This window comes from Schistocerca piceifrons, chromosome 8 (genome assembly GCF_021461385.2).
Source record: "Schistocerca piceifrons isolate TAMUIC-IGC-003096 chromosome 8, iqSchPice1.1, whole genome shotgun sequence".
NCBI classification, from domain to species: Eukaryota; Metazoa; Arthropoda; class Insecta; order Orthoptera; family Acrididae; genus Schistocerca; species Schistocerca piceifrons.
The window spans coordinates 458,573,441-458,594,470 of NC_060145.1; the positions used below are offsets into that span (position 1 = coordinate 458,573,441).

General features: G+C 43.0%; 1 protein-coding gene across 1 annotated transcript in view; it reads right to left on the reverse strand.

The window, feature by feature from the left end:
• Positions 1–20,729, reverse strand: part of LOC124711915 — a 77,487-nt gene extending 56,758 nt beyond the window's left edge. The window contains exon 1 of the mRNA XM_047242169.1: positions 20,327–20,729. Within this exon, the coding sequence (XP_047098125.1) occupies positions 20,335–20,694 (360 nt within the window). The 5' untranslated portion in view covers positions 20,695–20,729 and the 3' untranslated portion in view covers positions 20,327–20,334. The remainder of the gene's footprint in view (positions 1–20,326) is intronic.
• Between the last annotated feature and the right edge of the window lie 301 nt (positions 20,730–21,030).

Genomic DNA, 21,030 nt, shown 5'->3' on the forward strand with positions numbered 1-21,030 from the left:
ATCTTTCATGTTCCGAGAGCCTTGTGCTAATCGGACGTCCCGTCTCACCTATGTAGACTAATCCACACGCACAACCAATTTCATACACGCCAGCTGTGTGTAGTTTGTCAACTGCGTCCTTGGTAGAACCGAGCATGTCTGATATTTTGTTTCTGCTTCGGAAAATTGGTTTGATGTCGGCTTTTCGTAGAATTTTGCCAATACGTTCGGTGACCCCTTGTACATATGGTAACACAGCAATGCTCTGTGCCTCCTTCTCCTCTTCCCTATTAATCTTCTCCCTTGTCGACATGGTGCTGTCTATCATCTGCTTCCCATAGCCATTAGTTCCGAAGATGGACCTGAGGCGTTCAAGTTCTGTCTTCAGATGTTCTTCGTCGCTTATCCTGTACGCTCTCTTCGTTAGCGTGTGCAGGGCGGACTTCTTCTGCGTGGGGTGATGGTGGGAGGAGGCGTGAAGGTACCTGTCCGTATTGGTTGGTTTCCTGTACACTTTGTGGCCAAGTTTACCATCAGGTTTTCGATAAACTTCCACGTCGAGAAAAGGCAGCACCCCATTCTTCTCTGTTTCCATTGTAAACTGAATTTTCCTATGCTGTTGGTTAAGGTGCTTGTGGAAGTTCTGTAACTCCTCTTCTCCGTGGGGCCAGATGACGAAAGTATCATCGACATAGCGAAGCCAACAATTTGGGCGTAATGGTGCGGACTGGAGGGCTGTTTCCTCAAATGCCTCCATGAAAATTTCTGCTGCGATAGGCGATAGGGGTGAGCCCATAGCTACACCGTCAGTTTGTTCATAAAATTGACCTCTCCACTTGAAATAGGTGGTCGTCAGACAGTGGCGCACAAGCTCACATATATCAGGTGCCACGCGTTCTTCTAGGATGTTCACAGTATCTGACACTGGGACATTCGTGAATAGGGATTTGACGTCGAAACTAACCATCAGATCTTGGTCCGTAACACGCATTTCCTTTAGGAGAGACACGAAGTGAGTGGAATCCTTAACGTAGGACTCGGTTTGGTGCACTAGGTGTCGGAGCCTAGGTGCCAGTTCTTTCGCTAGGTAGTAGGTTGGCGAATTTATACTGTTTACTATGGGCCTTAAGGGGAAGTCGGTTTTGTGTACCTTCGGTACACCATATATCCTTGGTGCCTGTGTCACTTGCGGGATGAATCTTCTGGCCTTGTCGAAGTTGATTCTAGAGTGCTTGAGCAGTGCCTGCGTCGTTTTGATTACCTTGGCCGTCGGATCTCCCTGAAGTTTCTTGTAGATAGGTTCTGCGAGAATATCTTCCATTCGTTTGTTGTAATCAGTTGTGTCCAGGACTACAGTGGCGTTGCCCTTATCTGCCTGCACCACTACTAAGTGGGGGTTGTCCCTGAGTTCCTTGATGGCACGGTATTCCTCAGCGTTGATGTTTTGCTTCGGAGGCTTTGCTTTATTCAGAACTCTGACCGTTTCCTGCCGGATCTTCTCCGCCTCGGCCTGTGGCAGATGACGTACCGAAGCCTCTACGGATTCTATGATATCTTCTTTTGGAACTCGCTTAGGTGCGACTGCGAAATTCATCCCCTTGGCCAGAATTGCTGTGGTTGCTTCGCTCAAGGTGTGGCTGGAGAGGTTGACCACTGTCCGTCGCCTGTCCAGCGTCAATATTTCGTCCGTGGCTTTCTGTTGTAGTTTGTCGTACTTTCTCATCTGTCGGTTAGTAATACTATTGCTGGTCCTTGATGCTTGCTGAAAGGTTAACCTGTCGACTTTATCCCAGTCTTCCATCTGAAGTTTTCCGGCCAGAAATAGGTGCAGATCACACAAATTCCTGTTGTGAGCATCGAGACTTATGCGGATGTGGCGGATCCTTTCCCGTAGCAATGCTTTACTGGCTTTAACACAGATATTCCTCGCCTTGTTCGTTTTTATGTGAGACGTCAACCGCAAAGAATACGGCACAACACTCGTGTCTCTGCATCTCTTCAAAAAAGCAAGGTCATTCAGCAGTTTACATCTTTTTAAACGCAGTGCTTCTAACTTCTTGATGTTTCCGTGGATTTCCTGCCCATACAGGTTGGTTAAATGTAAGCGTAGGCTTCCGCGGCCGTTGTCTTCTTCAATAAAATTCTTCAGGGTATCAGACCGCATCGTCATAATTTAAAATGCGCCAACGTTTCGGCCAGCGTTGCAGCTAGCCTTCATCAGGGCCTTACGTTAACTGCTAAATGAACACACTTGATTCCTTAAATAGCTGCACGTGAAAACCGTGTCGTTACTTGATTGGCTGTAAAGGGAGGAGGAGGAGGGGTGAAAGGTATGCTTTATTGGTGTTTCCTTTATTATCTGTCATTGGCTGAAATAGCTGTTTTCTATTGGTCTTTATATTAATCCACCCCATTGGAGGAGACGGACGAATAGCGAACAGGTGATGGCTGTGACGTCACACTGTTTCCATGCTGTCCAGAAGCCGGCTGCGGCGTCCCATTGCTCTGTGCGCTCGCGACCACTGCGGCTCTCCGCGTGTCTGCATGGGCCGCCACGGCTCTGCCGCCGCTCCGTAGCCCTGCTATTGCAGGCAGCCAAGACCTCGGAAGCTTGTACCCGTCCTCTCTATTCATGTTGGCGGGTCTTTTGGCTATTTCTATCGCCTCTCTAATCTTTCTTTTGAAAGTGAGAGGCTGTTTCGCCAGGACGCGGGCTTCTTGAAAAAATACTGGTTTCCCGCACTTGTCTCGGTGTTCCGCCACTGCTGACTTAGTGTGTTGTTTCAGGCGGATATATCTTTCATGTTCCGAGAGCCTTGTGCTAATCGGACGTCCCGTCTCACCTATGTAGACTAATCCACACGCACAACCAATTTCATACACGCCAGCTGTGTGTAGTTTGTCAACTGCGTCCTTGGTAGAACCGAGCATGTCTGATATTTTGTTTCTGCTTCGGAAAATTGGTTTGATGTCGGCTTTTCGTAGAATTTTGCCAATACGTTCGGTGACCCCTTGTACATATGGTAACACAGCAATGCTCTGTGCCTCCTTCTCCTCTTCCCTATTAATCTTCTCCCTTGTCGACATGGTGCTGTCTATCATCTGCTTCCCATAGCCATTAGTTCCGAAGATGGACCTGAGGCGTTCAAGTTCTGTCTTCAGATGTTCTTCGTCGCTTATCCTGTACGCTCTCTTCGTTAGCGTGTGCAGGGCGGACTTCTTCTGCGTGGGGTGATGGTGGGAGGAGGCGTGAAGGTACCTGTCCGTATTGGTTGGTTTCCTGTACACTTTGTGGCCAAGTTTACCATCAGGTTTTCGATAAACTTCCACGTCGAGAAAAGGCAGCACCCCATTCTTCTCTGTTTCCATTGTAAACTGAATTTTCCTATGCTGTTGGTTAAGGTGCTTGTGGAAGTTCTGTAACTCCTCTTCTCCGTGGGGCCAGATGACGAAAGTATCATCGACATAGCGAAGCCAACAATTTGGGCGTAATGGTGCGGACTGGAGGGCTGTTTCCTCAAATGCCTCCATGAAAATTTCTGCTGCGATAGGCGATAGGGGTGAGCCCATAGCTACACCGTCAGTTTGTTCATAAAATTGACCTCTCCACTTGAAATAGGTGGTCGTCAGACAGTGGCGCACAAGCTCACATATATCAGGTGCCACGCGTTCTTCTAGGATGTTCACAGTATCTGACACTGGGACATTCGTGAATAGGGATTTGACGTCGAAACTAACCATCAGATCTTGGTCCGTAACACGCATTTCCTTTAGGAGAGACACGAAGTGAGTGGAATCCTTAACGTAGGACTCGGTTTGGTGCACTAGGTGTCGGAGCCTAGGTGCCAGTTCTTTCGCTAGGTAGTAGGTTGGCGAATTTATACTGTTTACTATGGGCCTTAAGGGGAAGTCGGTTTTGTGTACCTTCGGTACACCATATATCCTTGGTGCCTGTGTCACTTGCGGGATGAATCTTCTGGCCTTGTCGAAGTTGATTCTAGAGTGCTTGAGCAGTGCCTGCGTCGTTTTGATTACCTTGGCCGTCGGATCTCCCTGAAGTTTCTTGTAGATAGGTTCTGCGAGAATATCTTCCATTCGTTTGTTGTAATCAGTTGTGTCCAGGACTACAGTGGCGTTGCCCTTATCTGCCTGCACCACTACTAAGTGGGGGTTGTCCCTGAGTTCCTTGATGGCACGGTATTCCTCAGCGTTGATGTTTTGCTTCGGAGGCTTTGCTTTATTCAGAACTCTGACCGTTTCCTGCCGGATCTTCTCCGCCTCGGCCTGTGGCAGATGACGTACCGAAGCCTCTACGGATTCTATGATATCTTCTTTTGGAAATCGCTTAGGTGCGACTGCGAAATTCATCCCCTTGGCCAGAATTGCTGTGGTTGCTTCGCTCAAGGTGCAGGCAGATAAGGGCAACGCCACTGTAGTCCTGGACACAACTGATTACAACAAACGAATGGAAGATATTCTCGCAGAACCTATCTACAAGAAACTTCATGGAGATCCGACGGCCAAGGTAATCAAAACGACGCAGGCACTGCTCAAGCACTCTAGAATCAACTTCGACAAGGCCAGAAGATTCATCCCGCAAGTGACACAGGCACCAAGGATATATGGTGTACCGAAGGTACACAAAACCGACTTCCCCTTAAGGCCCATAGTAAACAGTATAAATTCGCCAACCTACTACCTAGCGAAAGAACTGGCACCTAGGCTCCGACACCTAGTGCACCAAACCGAGTCCTACGTTAAGGATTCCACTCACTTCGTGTCTCTCCTAAAGGAAATGCGTGTTACGGACCAAGATCTGATGGTTAGTTTCGACGTCAAATCCCTATTCACGAATGTCCCAGTGTCAGATACTGTGAACATCCTAGAAGAACGCGTGGCACCTGATATATGTGAGCTTGTGCGCCACTGTCTGACGACCACCTATTTCAAGTGGAGAGGTCAATTTTATGAACAAACTGACGGTGTAGCTATGGGCTCACCCCTATCGCCTATCGCAGCAGAAATTTTCATGGAGGCATTTGAGGAAACAGCCCTCCAGTCCGCACCATTACGCCCAAATTGTTGGCTTCGCTATGTCGATGATACTTTCGTCATCTGGCCCCACGGAGAAGAGGAGTTACAGAACTTCCACAAGCACCTTAACCAACAGCATAGGAAAATTCAGTTTACAATGGAAACAGAGAAGAATGGGGTGCTGCCTTTTCTCGACGTGGAAGTTTATCGAAAACCTGATGGTAAACTTGGCCACAAAGTGTACAGGAAACCAACCAATACGGACAGGTACCTTCACGCCTCCTCCCACCATCACCCCACGCAGAAGAAGTCCGCCCTGCACACGCTAACGAAGAGAGCGTACAGGATAAGCGACGAAGAACATCTGAAGACAGAACTTGAACGCCTCAGGTCCATCTTCGGAACTAATGGCTATGGGAAGCAGATGATAGACAGCACCATGTCGACAAGGGAGAAGATTAATAGGGAAGAGGAGAAGGAGGCACAGAGCATTGCTGTGTTACCATATGTACAAGGGGTCACCGAACGTATTGGCAAAATTCTACGAAAAGCCGACATCAAACCAATTTTCCGAAGCAGAAACAAAATATCAGACATGCTCGGTTCTACCAAGGACGCAGTTGACAAACTACACACAGCTGGCGTGTATGAAATTGGTTGTGCGTGTGGATTAGTCTACATAGGTGAGACGGGACGTCCGATTAGCACAAGGCTCTCGGAACATGAAAGATATATCCGCCTGAAACAACACACTAAGTCAGCAGTGGCGGAACACCGAGACAAGTGCGGGAAACCAATATTTTTTCAAGAAGCCCGCGTCCTGGCGAAACAGCCTCTCACTTTCAAAAGAAAGATTAGAGAGGCGATAGAAATAGCCAAAAGACCCGCCAACATGAATAGAGAGGACGGGTACAAGCTTCCGAGGTCTTGGCTGCCTGCAATAGCAGGGCTACGGAGCGGCGGCAGAGCCGTGGCGGCCCATGCAGACACGCGGAGAGCCGCAGTGGTCGCGAGCGCACAGAGCAATGGGACGCCGCAGCCGGCTTCTGGACAGCATGGAAACAGTGTGACGTCACAGCCATCACCTGTTCGCTATTCGTCCGTCTCCTCCAATGGGGTGGATTAATATAAAGACCAATAGAAAACAGCTATTTCAGCCAATGACAGATAATAAAGGAAACACCAATAAAGCATACCTTTCACCCCTCCTCCTCCTCCCTTTACAGCCAATCAAGTAACGACACGGTTTTCACGTGCAGCTATTTAAGGAATCAAGTGTGTTCATTTAGCAGTTAACGTAAGGCCCTGATGAAGGCTAGCTGCAACGCTGGCCGAAACGTTGGCGCATTTTAAATTATGACGATGCGGTCTGATACCCTGAAGAATTTTATTGAAGAAAATAAAGATCAGTTTAAAAGGAGCCTGAAAGACTTACTAGTGGCCAACTCCTTCTACTCCATTGACGAATTTTTTAATAGAAACAAATGATGTATAGTATATATTCATACTATTAGTATTGTTATTTCAGCTTAAAAAAATGACATGTTCCACATCCAAGAGGATCTCCTCAGCACGGATCTATGGAACGAAAAACTAATCTAATCTAATCTAAAACGACATCAGCAGCTTCAACTGCAATGAGCATGTGACCATCGGTACTGGACACTGACGCAGTGGCAGAGCGTTGCGTGGTTAACATCCCTGTAATGGACTGGCCTGCACAGAGTCCTGACCTGAAACCTATAGTACGCCTTTTCGGATGTTTTGGAACACCGACTTCGTGCCAGGCCTCACCGACCGACATCGATACCTCTCCTCAGCGCAGCACTCAGTGAAGAATGGGCTGTCATTCCCCAAGACCCCTTCCAGCACCTGATTGAACGTATGCTTGTGATAGTGGTAGCTGCCATCTAGGCTAATAGTGGGCCAACACCATATCGAATTCCAGCCTTACCGATGGAGGGCGCCACGAACTTCTAAGTAATTTTCGACCAGGTGTCCGAATACATTTGATCACATAGTGTATATATACATGAGCTGGTGGATGACGTCGGAACTTCCTTGAGGCTTTTCGCAGATGATGCTGTTGTTTTCAGAGAAGTCGCAACGCTAAAAGGAAATGGAGTGAAATGCAGTAAAACCCTGCAGAGGATCGACGCTTGTTGCAGGGATTGGCAGTTGAGTAGTTATTGCACATAAACAAGCAGACAGAACCCTTATTGGATGAGTACACGACTGCAGAACAATAATCACTGGGTGACAATGTTATGATTGGTAATTCACAAGCTGCAAGTACTTATAACAATATCTTTCTAAATGCAGCAGCAAAAGTAGGATTAATTGGTTCAGTTGAAGTAGCAAGAGAAGATACGAAACAAATCATTTCTCAAAACTGAATTTAACTAGATGTACCACTAAGATCCGTTACTGAAATTAATAGAATTACAAAAATTCTAAGAAACAAGAGCTCACATACGGTGTTGACAGAATTTCAAACAGAATTATGGGACGTTGTTGTAACTTAATAAGTAATATCCTCAACAACATATGTAATGCATCACTGGCACAAAGTATTTCTCCAAACGTGTTGAAATATGCCATTGTCAAGCCTCTTTATAAGAAAGGTGTCTCTAACTGACATGTTTTTCCAAAATATTCGAAAAAGTAATGGACTTACGAAGAGTCTTTCTTTTAAGTAGGAACAATTCAATCAGCATATCACAGTTTCCATTCAAAAAGGGTTAGTCAGCTGAGAATAAAGTTTACACATTCACCTACCAGACACTATAAGCCTTAAATAATAATATATCGCCAGTTGGTATTTTTAGTGATCCCTGTGGTTGATTGTGTAAATCAAGATACACTATTAGATAAATTTAATTCTATGGGATTGAGGGCTTTACACACTGCTGGTATGAATTATATTTAAGAAAGAGAATGCAGAAAGTCGTGATGAATAATTCAGTCAATGTTGAAAAGGTAGAAAATTGTAATGACTCTGCAGAAATCACAAAGCGAGTCCTACAGGGTTCCATTTTTGGTTCAGTCCTATTCCTTACATATGTGAATGACCGTCCACTTAACATTCAACAGGCAGAATTGGTACTTTTTGCGGATGATGCTAATGTTATAATAAATCCCATTAGAGAAAAAGTAACAGAAGCGGTATTTAGTGAAGTTTTACAAACAATTTTAGGTGGTTCTCTGAAAATGGGCAACTACTTAATTAAAAAAAACACACTATATTGAATACTGCAGAACAAATATATCAACAACTGATGTAGCACATGAAAAGGAGTCAGTAAATGGACCAAATTTTTGGGTGTACATTTTGGTGAAAAAATTAAATGGAAGAAGCATATTACTGAGCTTGTCGAACAATTCATTTCACCTATTTTTCCTCTTTATATAATTGCTAGTCTTACAACCAAGCGAACTGACATATTTTGGATAATTTTACTCAGTAATGTGCTATGGAATAATTTTCTGGGGTAACTCATTACTTAGAAAGAAAGTACAGACTGCACAGAAGCGTGCAGTAACGATAATATGGGGTGTTCATGGCTCTGAGCACTATGGGACTCAACTGCTGAGGTCATTAGTCCCCTAGAACTTAGAACTACTTAAACCTAACTAACCTAAGGACATCACACACATCCATGCCCGAGGCAGGATTCGAACCTGCGACCGTAGGGGTCTCGCGGTTCCAGACTGCAGCGCCAGAACCGCGCGGCCACTTCGGCCGGCGGGTGTTCATGTTGGGTATTTTAAATTCACCATATATAACTATATATATATATATATATATATATATATATATATATATATATATATATATATATAATAAGTGATATCCATATGTACAACACTGGAAGAATAAATGATTTTTTTACCCATAATTAAAGCTATCAGTGGCTCAGAAGGGAGTTCAATATGCAGTAACATAAAGTTATGATGTGTTGCCCAGTATCATAAAATGTCTAACAGGTAGCAAACCAAGATTTAAATCGAACCTAAAATCATTTCTCCTGGACAACTCGACGAATTTTTGTTTAACAGCTGTCGATTAAAAAAAAAGGACCTGGATTTTTAGTGACACGAGTAAGACTAAAAAATAACGTGGTCATCAACGTTAACACTAATCATGTATACATGTAAAGTGGCTCGTTTCAGAATCGTTCAAAACATCTATGGAATATGTAACTAATTGAAGCAGTCACAACCATGAAATATCTAGGAGTACACGTACTGAGTGACTGCATAAAACTAATTGCATGTTAGGCAGATGCCAGACTAAGATTCATTGGAAGACTCCTCAGGAAATGTAGACCATACACAAAAGGATCCATACCAGTTAGGGTTGACTGAGGAAATAAAGAAGATCCAAAGAAGAGCAGCGCATTTCGTTACAGGTTCATTTAATGAGGGTGGAAGCGTCACGGAGATGCTCAGTCACCTCTAGGGGCACACGCTGCAACAGAGGCGTTCTGTATCATAATCTGGCCCACTGCTAAAGTTCCGAGAGCCTACCAGAAGAGGGAACAAATATATTGCTTCATCCTACGCGTATCTTGCGAAAAGACCGTGAAGGTAACATTAAAGAAGTTTGTGCTCTCACGGAGGCTTATCAGCAATAGTTATTGTCACGGATCTTTCGCGACAGGAAGAGCAAAATAAGGAAGTAAGAGTGATACACAAAGTATCCTCCACCACGCACCGTAACGTAGCTCGCGGAGTACAGATGTGGATGCATATGTAAAAAAGTAAATAGAGTCATTGCATAAAAACGTACCAACATCCTGCCTATTGGACTGTACGAAACGGTTCAGAAAGAAGTCAAGAAAATAACTGTGTTCAAGGATACAATTTCCAGGTATTTAATGTTAAACTGCTTCTGGTAGATAAATGATTACTTGGGTCAAATGCAATGAATAAAGTCCGCACAGGGTACGGTGGCCGACGCGTGCTGACCAATTTACGTCGAAGGTGCTGGGCGAGTGCATTCGTTTCTTCGGAAGGAGAGCCCGCCAAGTGTTTGCCCCCTTCCGGCCGGCTGGCGATTATGGAATCGAGGCATATGCCCTGCAGTCTTTCTCAAACGATTTTACAGAAACTATTCAGTAAAACAATTTGATTTTTGCTGTATTTACAGCTTTATATGTGGGCTTCGTGATGATGTGCCCATCATTTCGTTAATGGCCATAGTTGTTGTGATATTTTCATAGAAGTAAGACACCGAGCGAAATTCGAAAAAAATTGCAATGAAAAATAGGAATCGCTATGATTTGCGGTTGGCGCATATTACATAATATGTTGCTCAGAATGAAATTTAGCTAACATACTGAAGTTTTCTTTAGATTTGTATGGAAGTCTCTATCTGTCACCGGTATCGAGAAAACTGATCTGATGTAGAACACTCATTTGTGATCGTGAGTCACAGAGATCCACATCATTCCTTATATGTCATAAACAGTTTGAGATACTGAAATGACTCATTGGGAAATATTAGCACACAAAGAGGAGAGTATTTTGCCATATGGTTATTGTGCAAAACTTCATTACCTACGGTGTTATTCCACTAAATACAGATTTTTTTACGAAATGATGTAATTTTTAAGAATCATCGATAGCTGGTGAAACGAGAAATGCTATGGATTTTGGAACTCTGCAAGTGAAGACATTGCACATTTATTTTTGTACCGAGAGTCTGCTTTTTCATAAGCTACTGCCCTTGTCTTTCCTGAGTTAATTACTGAATAAACTTGATAGACCACTGTTTCAGAATTTCTTCACAACTGCCTCTGCACAACATGTTAGTGAGGTGACACCGTGTAACCTTTAGCAAAAGAAGTATATTTTAACGTGCAAATGAGAGAAAATTCGTGTAGGTTTTACTCAAAATTCGCCACTCTTGTCGCTTTTCTGAAAGTTATAGATTGTTAACCAGTCATACGAAGATAAATCACTGCTTTTATTGCATTTTCAGAAGAATTCTTTTTGTATACCAGCCAAAGCAGAGATGAAAGTGTAAGTAGGCTGTTTAGGTTTTTATGTTGGTAACGTCACCTAACGCTCTGTATGAATATCACTGGCTGTGCTGTGTGAAGTCTGTGGCTGGTTTGCGTTGTTGGAATTTGCTGTTGTAGTGTTGGGCAGTTGGCTGTTAACAGCGCGTAGCGTTGCGCAGTTGGAGGTGAGCCGCCAACAGTGGTGGATGTGGGGAGAGAAATGGCGGAGTTTTGAGAGCGGATGATCTGGACGTGTGTCCATCAGAGTCAGTAAATTTGTAAGACTGGATGTCCTGAACTGCTATATATATTATGACTTTTGAACACTATTAGGGTATTAAGGTATCAAAATCTTTCGTTTGCTAACTATGCCTATCAGTAGTTGGTGTCTTCAGTAGTTTGAATCTTTTATTTAGCTGGCAGTAGTGGCGCTCGCTGTATTGCAATAGTTCGAGTAACGAAGATTTTTGTGAGGTAAGTGATTTGTGAATAGGTTAATGTTAGTCAGGGCCATTCTTTTGTAGGGATTATTGAAAGTCAGATTGCGTTGCGCTAAAAATATTGTGTGTCAGTTTAGTGTTGATCAGAATAGGTAAAGAGCGGAATGTCTGAGTGCGTTAAGTTCTGCTCAGCTGTTTGAAAATCAAATAATGTAAGAGGTTTATCAGCACAGTAATTCATTAATTTTTCTAAGGGGATGTTTCAATAGATCTTTTTGAATGATCACCATGCAAGTGTAGGTGTGGAGGCGCTCTACTTAATGTTTACAAAAAATGTGAGTGTAGACTTCATTTTAGAGCTGCACTTCCCCTCCAGTGCTCGGCACTTTCCCTACAGCGCCTGCCCGCCACTTTATTCTGTGTGGAGTCCTAGCTGTTGAATCTTACAAGAAAAGAATGATTTCTCATCATTTACAAGTAAATGTTAATGTCTGTAATCATCCAATTTTTTCTGATTCTGTTATTGTATTCCTCACCTTTATTATTTTTCTTGGATTTATGTTATTACTATTGAATAAAATGTTGTGGTTTTTCTACTCTGTGCCTTACAACATTTAATTTCTACTGTACATGCGTTGGAACATCGTTTACCCAGTAGTCATTAATCTGGGTCGGTTTTATAAATACAGTAACTGCAAATTGTTGGATACTCAGGAAGTAATACTGACAACGATTGATGAAGACAGTCATTATATTTAAACTCAGCCTTTGACGGATCCTGGCTTGCTGTCGCTTAAAACGTTAACATTGAGTTGTACAGTACTGTAGTGCCACCATTTGTTCTGAGTGTTAAATGACATAGAAGAGAGAGAAGATAGTGGTGTCCATGGATAAAAGGTTAGATGCACTCCATAGGACGGATGAAGAAGGCAATTGTTGAAAAATATTGTGGCTGAATTTGGTGTTGGAACTTCACAGTGTCATAATAGAAGAATAAGCGGAAAGAAATTGAAGACTCTTGTTTCAAAATTATGAGGAAGGGCAGTTTAAAGAACGGAGGGACAAGCACAAGAGCAAAGAATGAATGGCCAGGTGACTCACTTTTCGTGTGGTTTACTACAAAGAGGGAGAACGCTGTTCTGATTTCAGGCCTGATATTGGAGGAAAAAGCTACGAAACTAAACAAGAAACTTTCTAGCGTTAATACTAATTTAACAGTTGGCTACAAAGAGGGAAAAAGTCGACATGGAATACGTCAGCTGTCAGTGAATGGTGAAATCGTTCACTTCTTGTAGATAGTCGTCCTCTGTGCTTGCCTCCAGCCACTGGCATCATTTTTTGTTCGAGGGGTCTGTTATATATTATGGTTAAAAGGGGGCTAACTCGGAAATCTTATATCGAATGTGATAAGGCTTCCACTAGGTCTTGAAGTTTGTTAAATTTTAGCGGTTTCAGTTGTTTAACAACAGCACTGACACTAATATTTATATCACTTCCCTTTGCAGTGGTGTGAGAATTATGTAGGAGTAATACTCCTGGATAATTCTGCATTTCCTTGTCGTTACGGCAGCGTGGAAGATGCATGAGCATTATGAAACTGTATATTAAGTAAAATACGCTTTAAAAGAACGGAATGTAACATTTTTTAAGGTGATAAAGCAAAACGATTTTTCATATTAGTACAGAATACGCACGGCAATGTTACTGATACAGGGCCACTAAAGGTGAGTTACTAAACACTGTTTTCCGAAATTCCTTTTCCAAAGAAGACGATGTGAATTGTCTAGAACGCGAATGGAGAACGGCTGCCAACATGAATAATTTACGAGAAGATATCCTCGGAGTAATGAAATAACTTAAATCACACAATAAAAGCAAGTATAGCAATTAAAGTATGCTGATATAGTAGCTCCATATTTAGCTATCACGTACAAGCGCTCGCTCGACGAAAGATCTATATCTAAATACGAGAAGTTGCACAGGTGTCGCCAATATCCAAGAAAGAAAATAGGAGTAATTTTCTGCATTACAGACCAGTTTCGATAACCAATCGACAACGTCGATTTCCAGCAGGGTTTTGGCGCATATACTGTTATCTAACTTATGAATTACCTCTGACAAAACGATTAGTTGACAAATAGTCAGCACGGTTTCGGAAAACATTGTTCTTACGAAACACAACTAGCTCCTTATTCGCACGAGGTAATGACTGCTACCGACAGTGGATCTCAAATTGATTCCATATTTCTAGATTTTCAGGAGGGCTTTGATAATATTCCTCGAAAGCTACTTCAAATCAAATTGCATACCTATGGAGTATGGCCACGGTTGTGCTTCTGGATTCATGATCTGTCAGAAAGGTCACAGTTCGTAGTACTCGACGGAAGGTCACCAAGCAAAAAAGCGTCCTGGCTTTCAACAGGAAGTGTTGCAGGCTCACTAGTGTTCCTGATCTACATAAACAATTTAGGAGACAATATGAGCAGCCCTCTTACAGTGCGCAGATGATGCTGTCATTTACAGTTTTCTAAGTGATCAGATGATCAAAACCAATTGCCAAATGATTTAGAGAAGATATCTGTATCGTGTGAAACATGGCAATTGAATGTACATGAGTACTAAGAGGAATCCGTTGAATTTCGGCTAGACTATAAATCAGATAACTTTAAAGGTTGTCATGCAGTCAAATACTTAGTGATTACCGTTATGAATTACTGAAATCGGAACGATCATATACGTAATGTTTTGGGGAAAGGTGCCGAAAGATTGCATTTTGTGGCAGAACTCGTAGAAGGTGTGCTTTAAGAGACTGCCTGCACTAAGGACATCCAAAACTTTCAAAGAAGGGCAGCTCTTTTGTATTATTGCGAAATAAGGGAGAGAGTGCCACGGATACGATAAGTGGCTTTGGCTGTCAGTCATTAAGACAATGCAGTTTTTCGCTGCGGCGACATATTTTCACGGATTTTCAGTCAACTTTCTCCTTCGAATGCAAACGTATTTTGTTGGCTCCCAGCTACATAGGGAGAAGTGATCATCCCAATAAAATAACAGAAATCAGAGCTCGCACGGAAAGATGGAAGTGTTCGTTTTTCCGGCGCGCGTTTCGAGAGTGGAATAGTAGAGAAAAAGCTCGAAGGTGGTTCAGTGAATCCTGGGCCATGCACTTAATTGTGAATTGCAGAGTAGTCACGTAAATGTAGATGCAGACTGGTGAAAACCTGTCAGCAATTACGCCGCTGCTGACGATATGAAAAGGACACTGGAAAATCTTATTTCTGCAGGTGGATGACTGGCGATCTAGTTTTCTAAATTTCCGTGTTATCCGGATAAACGAGCTTCCGCTATACTGGAATATGTGTGAGTAATTTTGTATTGCTCTGTGTATTGTTATTGTATCAAATTATGTCTTTGTTTACCAAAATCCGTGTCAAATCGCATTGTATCTGGCTGTATAAACGAAGCAGAGTAACAGATCTGAGCGTCGTGGGAGACAGGATGTATGAATAAAACGGAGAATGTACTTTATACTCGAAATCTCGGAGAACATTCTCACTTTCTCATGAATAAAGCGAATCGGAGAATATGCTTCGTCCAGAAAGTTCTCAGCGCGAGTAAAAGGGATGGGCAAGTTTCACAAAACAAAGAACAGTCTCCGCTTTCGTATGAATAAAACTAGAGGAGCTTCTCAAAAGCGAAGAACATCCTAAATTTTTTGAAATGACTTCTGTAGCATACTCCGAACTGAGTGAGTTCTGCTGAGGTTAAATTTTACCGACTTCTTGGTAGTAATGGCAGAATTTATGTTGCTTTGAAGGCAAAAAGGATATACGTATCCCGAAGAAGTAATGAAGAGAGAAACTGTAGAAGTTTATGCAGGTTTAACGATAAAAATATTATTTGCCTGGCAAGCTTCCTTCCAGAATATCATGAAAGAAAAGGGGGCTATTTTTCAAATGGAGTGAAAATTAAATCATCTTTGCTACCATTTAGCAGACCTAAGTTTCTTGAAATGTGTGAGTATACTTAGGTACACACGAAACAACTATGACACTGACATTTCGAGATGTTCATCATCATGTCTTCCCGCACGCGATTCGGGAGTGGAAGAGTAGGGAAATAGGTCGAAGGTGGTTCTGTAAATCCTGGGCCATGCACTCATTTGTTAGGTTAGAAATAAGCAGGTGGATCGGAAAAATTAGTAACTGATCTACTACAAACCTAGCGATCTATTTCTCGAAACGAGGCGCACGAGCGACCGCTTGCTTACTTGACACGCTAGCAGACCATTATGCACCGTATTTAACCAAAATTATCTCACATTAGAAAACTCTGACAGAATTCCGGTTTGTAGAAGACGAAAATATCATGTAATCTTAAGATTACGTTCGCGTAAAGTGTTCACCGAACTTCAGCAACAAAAAAGTTTCCGGGAAATCGAAAATTCGGTAACATCGCAAGAAAACTCATTTTCGTAAACTGTCCGTAATCGTCTTAATAATTTGTTGCTGCACATAAAAGTAAAATCGAAACGCAGTGCAACTCTTCCAGAATACACTGATGCCAGTTCTGAGGCACGAGTCAGGAACTAATGGCGTAAATTCTAGCGTGAGTCCAAGAATTAGAGTGGAATCAGATTTCATATTTGGGTCAGCTTTGGTTTGCCATGTCGGCGCTAAATTATCCAAACCGACTAATGTGGCCTTATTCGTTAATACATGCTTAATGGACGATTAATCACGGTATGCTATTTCTCTTAAATGTACACTGAATAGTTTGGCTGTTTGAGAGAGCTGAATGAAATGTAACATTACGCGTGCGTCGTGTGCCGGACACGGCAAGTGACACACACGAAGAGCCTGCTCAACAAGAAGGGGAGGTAGTGAAGAGGAATTAGCTCGTCCGAGAATATGCTTCGAATTTTTTGTTCGTACGAAGTTGAGAACTTTCTCAGAGAATGTTCTTTTGTTCTGAGAATCTACTGGGGAGGATCTATGAACCGTCAATTAGGGCGGTTCACAAACAACTCAAGTACACATGTTATTCCAAAACGTTATCGTGGAAGTAGGGGCCAGGAGGTGCTGGTGAAATAACACACACTGCTAAAGATACCTTTTTATTTTAAAACTTTCTCAATAATAAATTTTTAAGTCTGATATTTCTTTAAAAACAAAAAAAATAATTTCAAAACAATTTTCATTATGAAAAGGAGATTACCAGGTATGACATTAACAACTTGCCAGTAATGTGATTTTAACTTGATATATATATATATATATATATATATATATATAGAACAGCAAAAAACTCTTTTAAAAGCAGCTCTATGTAAAGGATATTTCAAGGTTTGACGTTAACAATAAGAAGATTGTAAACTTGTTATATCAATAAGGGAACAATTCCAAAAAAACTTTAAGTAGCTAGCTTCTACTAAGCAAAAATAGTTGTCTCCCACCAGTTACATAACTTATATTTGTTACAGGATGAACGTGAATAAGCCAGCACACAACCTTCACATTAAAAGCAGTTCCTAAAAAAAATTTTTTCCTTAGCTCGGTGAGGGAGTGACACGTGTAAAGGGGCCCAGATCACAATAGTTGGAATAGTTACTGGTGGTCTACAGGGCCATAGTAGATCAGCTCAAAAACTTCCATTACAAACCGCCTCCTCCCCGAGTTACTCAAAACCAGAAGATGTAGCAACGGCTGTGCCTGCACAGACTTCGAACTAGAGAGACCCGCGACACCGACCCTAAATCATCCAATTGAGGTGTGAATGAAAAACGGCCCCACCAAGAAGCAATTACCACATTTCCGCCGACAGGCAAACGAAAACTGTGGTGGGACGATCCCAACAAAACCACTGGTGGAGAAACTCATGCACTTCACTAGAACTTGAAAACCTTCTCTTATATACATATATACATATATATATATATATATATATATATATATATATATATATATATATATATATATATATATAACAAACTCTGTTACATAAAAACAGTACTCAACTTCTCCCACCCCACCCCAGCGCCGGGAACACGTCGCACTTCCAAATGCTCGTCAGAGCCAACCGCTGCCAGTGGTTTCAACGGCCGATAACAAGACATACGGTCCCACGCGCTGGTCTCCTGCAGCACGGCTTCCAAGCTTCATAAGTCACGCACATGCGGGTAAGGCAGACTTGGCCCCTGACAGCCAAGAGGTCGGCCGAAGCATGTGGCGAGCAGTTGACGACCCCCAACAGCAGGGCCCCGCTCGCGCCAACACCTCTTTCGGTCACCGCCCAGTACGTACTCCCCCGCGACCGTACACTTGCTCCACCTCGAGCCAGAGGGCGGTAGCGATCCAAACAGCGCGCCAAACTTCGACCATTAATATAATAGACTGGCCCTGACGTCATTTTCGTGGCTCCAACATCTCTGGGCTGAAGACACGCGAATGTTGGCGAGACATGGTTTATTTCGTGTTGCGCTTATGGCTGTGCTCAGCGTTTTGTCGGGGGAAATGGCATTACATTTCACGTGTAAGTGTTTCTATGATAGTGCAGATGTGTTTATTGAAATCTGCTGAAGTGACTTTTATATGTTTTTTACACTTGAAATGGAGTATCACGTAAATTAAAGCGTTGAGAGTGATGCCTGTAAAGTCAGACTCATATTACATTTTGGAAAGTATCTATGATAATTCGGTTACAGAAGTAAGTATAACTGTTTCTCGTTCCTACTCATAGGTTTCCTAAGGATGAAAACCGAAGGCAGCTTTGGATACAGGACCTGAAACGGATAAACTTTAAGCCATCTGCACATACGCCCTTTGCTCGAAGCACTTCGTGGAGAAGTGTTTTGATAGGTTAGTTACTATTTACAATGTATATTTATAATTTATATTTACAGTGTCTGCCAATTTTAATCCTGATGTTTTTATAGGGCTAAGACTGGAGGGAATTGGCTAAGTAGTGATGCTATCCCGACACTTTTTGATTTTCCGGAGCATATGAAATCGAAGAAGCCTAAGCTTCGTTAGATGATGCCTCGTCTTCTGAAATCTGTGCTTCCAATGCCTGTAAGTCTGAATGTTGTTAGAATGTGTGTGATAACTGCGAGTTAGTAAAATATTGTATTAGAATGAACTGTAGCACGTTACGTTTTTTTTAAAGTGATAATTAAAACTTTTGTAAAAATAGTGGGAACTGAACCTTTGAAGTGCACCTAAAATTGGTACTCTAAAATGGACCTGCTCCTAAAGTCGACAGTTTTGGCACCTATTGTTGACATAATTCCCCTATACCAATTTCTTTTATAAGTGACTAGAGCTCAAAACGCGGCGAATCTAATGTTTAAAGTTTTGACACGAGCCCACTCTTACTGTTTAAAAGAATTTTAACGACATTTTACTTTAATTGATAGTTTGTAGTAATTTCGTACCGCTGCCCATCAGAGTGGCGTTCGATGTATTTGTTAGATTTTATAAGTGGTACTGTGAACAAACCCAGGTCAAATATAGTTGTGGCATAATTTTTCGCAAATAAAAAAGTAATTTTAGTTGGAAGCGTTTGGCAGTCAATTGAGGAATGTGGATAAAATACGATACAGACATAGGATGGCAGACAGCTGATTTGAAATCCCGCCACGTTTTGCCAACAGTCACGTGGTTTAAGTTGGAGCACACCAGACGGCCGGCGGAGTGACAGTGCGGTTCTAGGCGCTACAGTCTGGAACCGAGCGACTGCTACGGTCGCAGGTTCGAATCCTGCCTCGGGCATGGATGTGTGTGATGTCCTTAGGTTAGTTAGGTTTAAGTAGTTCTAAGTTCTAGGGGACTGATGACCTGAGATGTTAAGTTCCATAGTGCTCAGAGCCATTTAAACCATTTTTAATAATAAGGCGTTGCATAGCGATGGTGGAATTTCCTAAATGATGTAATTCGTCGTCTTTGGGCGGCAATATAAACAGAAAAATACGGATAGATATGCGATCCTTCACTATTTTCCTCGCTGGAGAACAAATGAAGCCTTGAGCGCTAAAACACTTGTACTGTTTTTCTTAAGTAAGACGGACGCAGATTTGTGGCTGTCTGATCTAATTTTTTACTAAATAAATAAAAACGTGTTCCGTGTAAGTTTGAGTGGAGTGTGGAAAGAAGAACTGTTATAACTTATCGTGACGACGCACGAGCGACTCAAAGAGGACAATGGGTGTATAAAAGAGCGCTCAATGGACATGATACGGACATAAAAATCTACCGTCATTGTAGTACTAAGCTTAAGGTACGATACACGTTTTAGTTATAATAAATATTTGTTCTGGGAATACTGAATCATTTAGCAGTGCTCATTCCTATCATCTCCTCAGTATTATTTTCATTTTAATTATGCATTTTGCTAAGATTACAGACACCAAGATCAGCAGTCCAATGTGCGTGTTACATTGATGAAAAGAAAACTGTTTTATCGTCTTCTTGCATCAGCTTTAATACTGAATTTCCCTTTTGTGTGAAGTACAGTTGTTTTTGCGCCCTTAAGAACTTTCTGGCCCCTTAGGAAATTGTTTTGTCATAACAATAAGTTCACAACCGGGTATGATCGTATCTACGATCATGAAGTAATTAGAAAGACGATAACGCAATTTCTTAATCAATAGCACGCTAGTTGTGACTGCCTCAAGCCACGCGAAACTGCAAGTAAAAACTATTCACATCTCATAATGCAATATTTTATGACAATGGTCAATCCACGATTCTTACGCCCATTTGTGATTGATAAAACAGTAAGCGAAATCTCAAATTCCAACTTTTCGATGGAATAACAACATCACTTTTATTTTGTTACATCACAGTGTGACCCAGGATAGGTACTCACCGCCGCGGTCAGACGCCAGACGGAGGTTGCTCCATATCGGGCACGGTCAGCCACTGCTCCGGCACGGAGAAGCGCCGCGGCTCGCCCGGTGCGTCTGCGTCGTCGGCAGGCATCAGGAAATCTCCGTCGTGCAGCAGGTGGACCCTCCGGAGCGCCGCCTCGTCCACTCTGTACCAGGTGTCGGAGCGCCTGCGGGCTGGAGCGCCGGCCGACTCAGGCACGCCGGCGTACACGATTCGGCCGTTTGTGCCGGCGCGCTCGCCGGGTTCGGAGGGGCCAGTCTGCTCGGCTGGGCGCTGTGGGGACAGCTCGCCGGGCACCGGAGACCAGAGCAGCAGCGCACAGGTGAAGGCGACGGCGAGCGGCATCGCTGCAACCGGTACTGCCCGGCCGCGGCCGGCGGCAGCCGCGCCGCCAGTTCCTGGGCACAGCGCCTTGCGTCAGCCGCCGCGGATGCTGCCCTGCCGCGCTGGTGGGGCGGGCTTCCTGCTGCACGGAAGCACACAACCGAGATTACGGTGTGACGGCGCGTCGCCGAAGAGGCTACAGCAGGCGGCCAGGCATGCTGAAGAGTCTTTCTTTTGCTTGTGCCGTCTGTCCCGCGGAGACGCACGGTCACCACGGTTAATCGGATGTGGCAATGTTCCTAAATAACAGAACGCAGCATGTCATTCTGAATGGAGAGAAGTCTTCCGAAGTAAGAG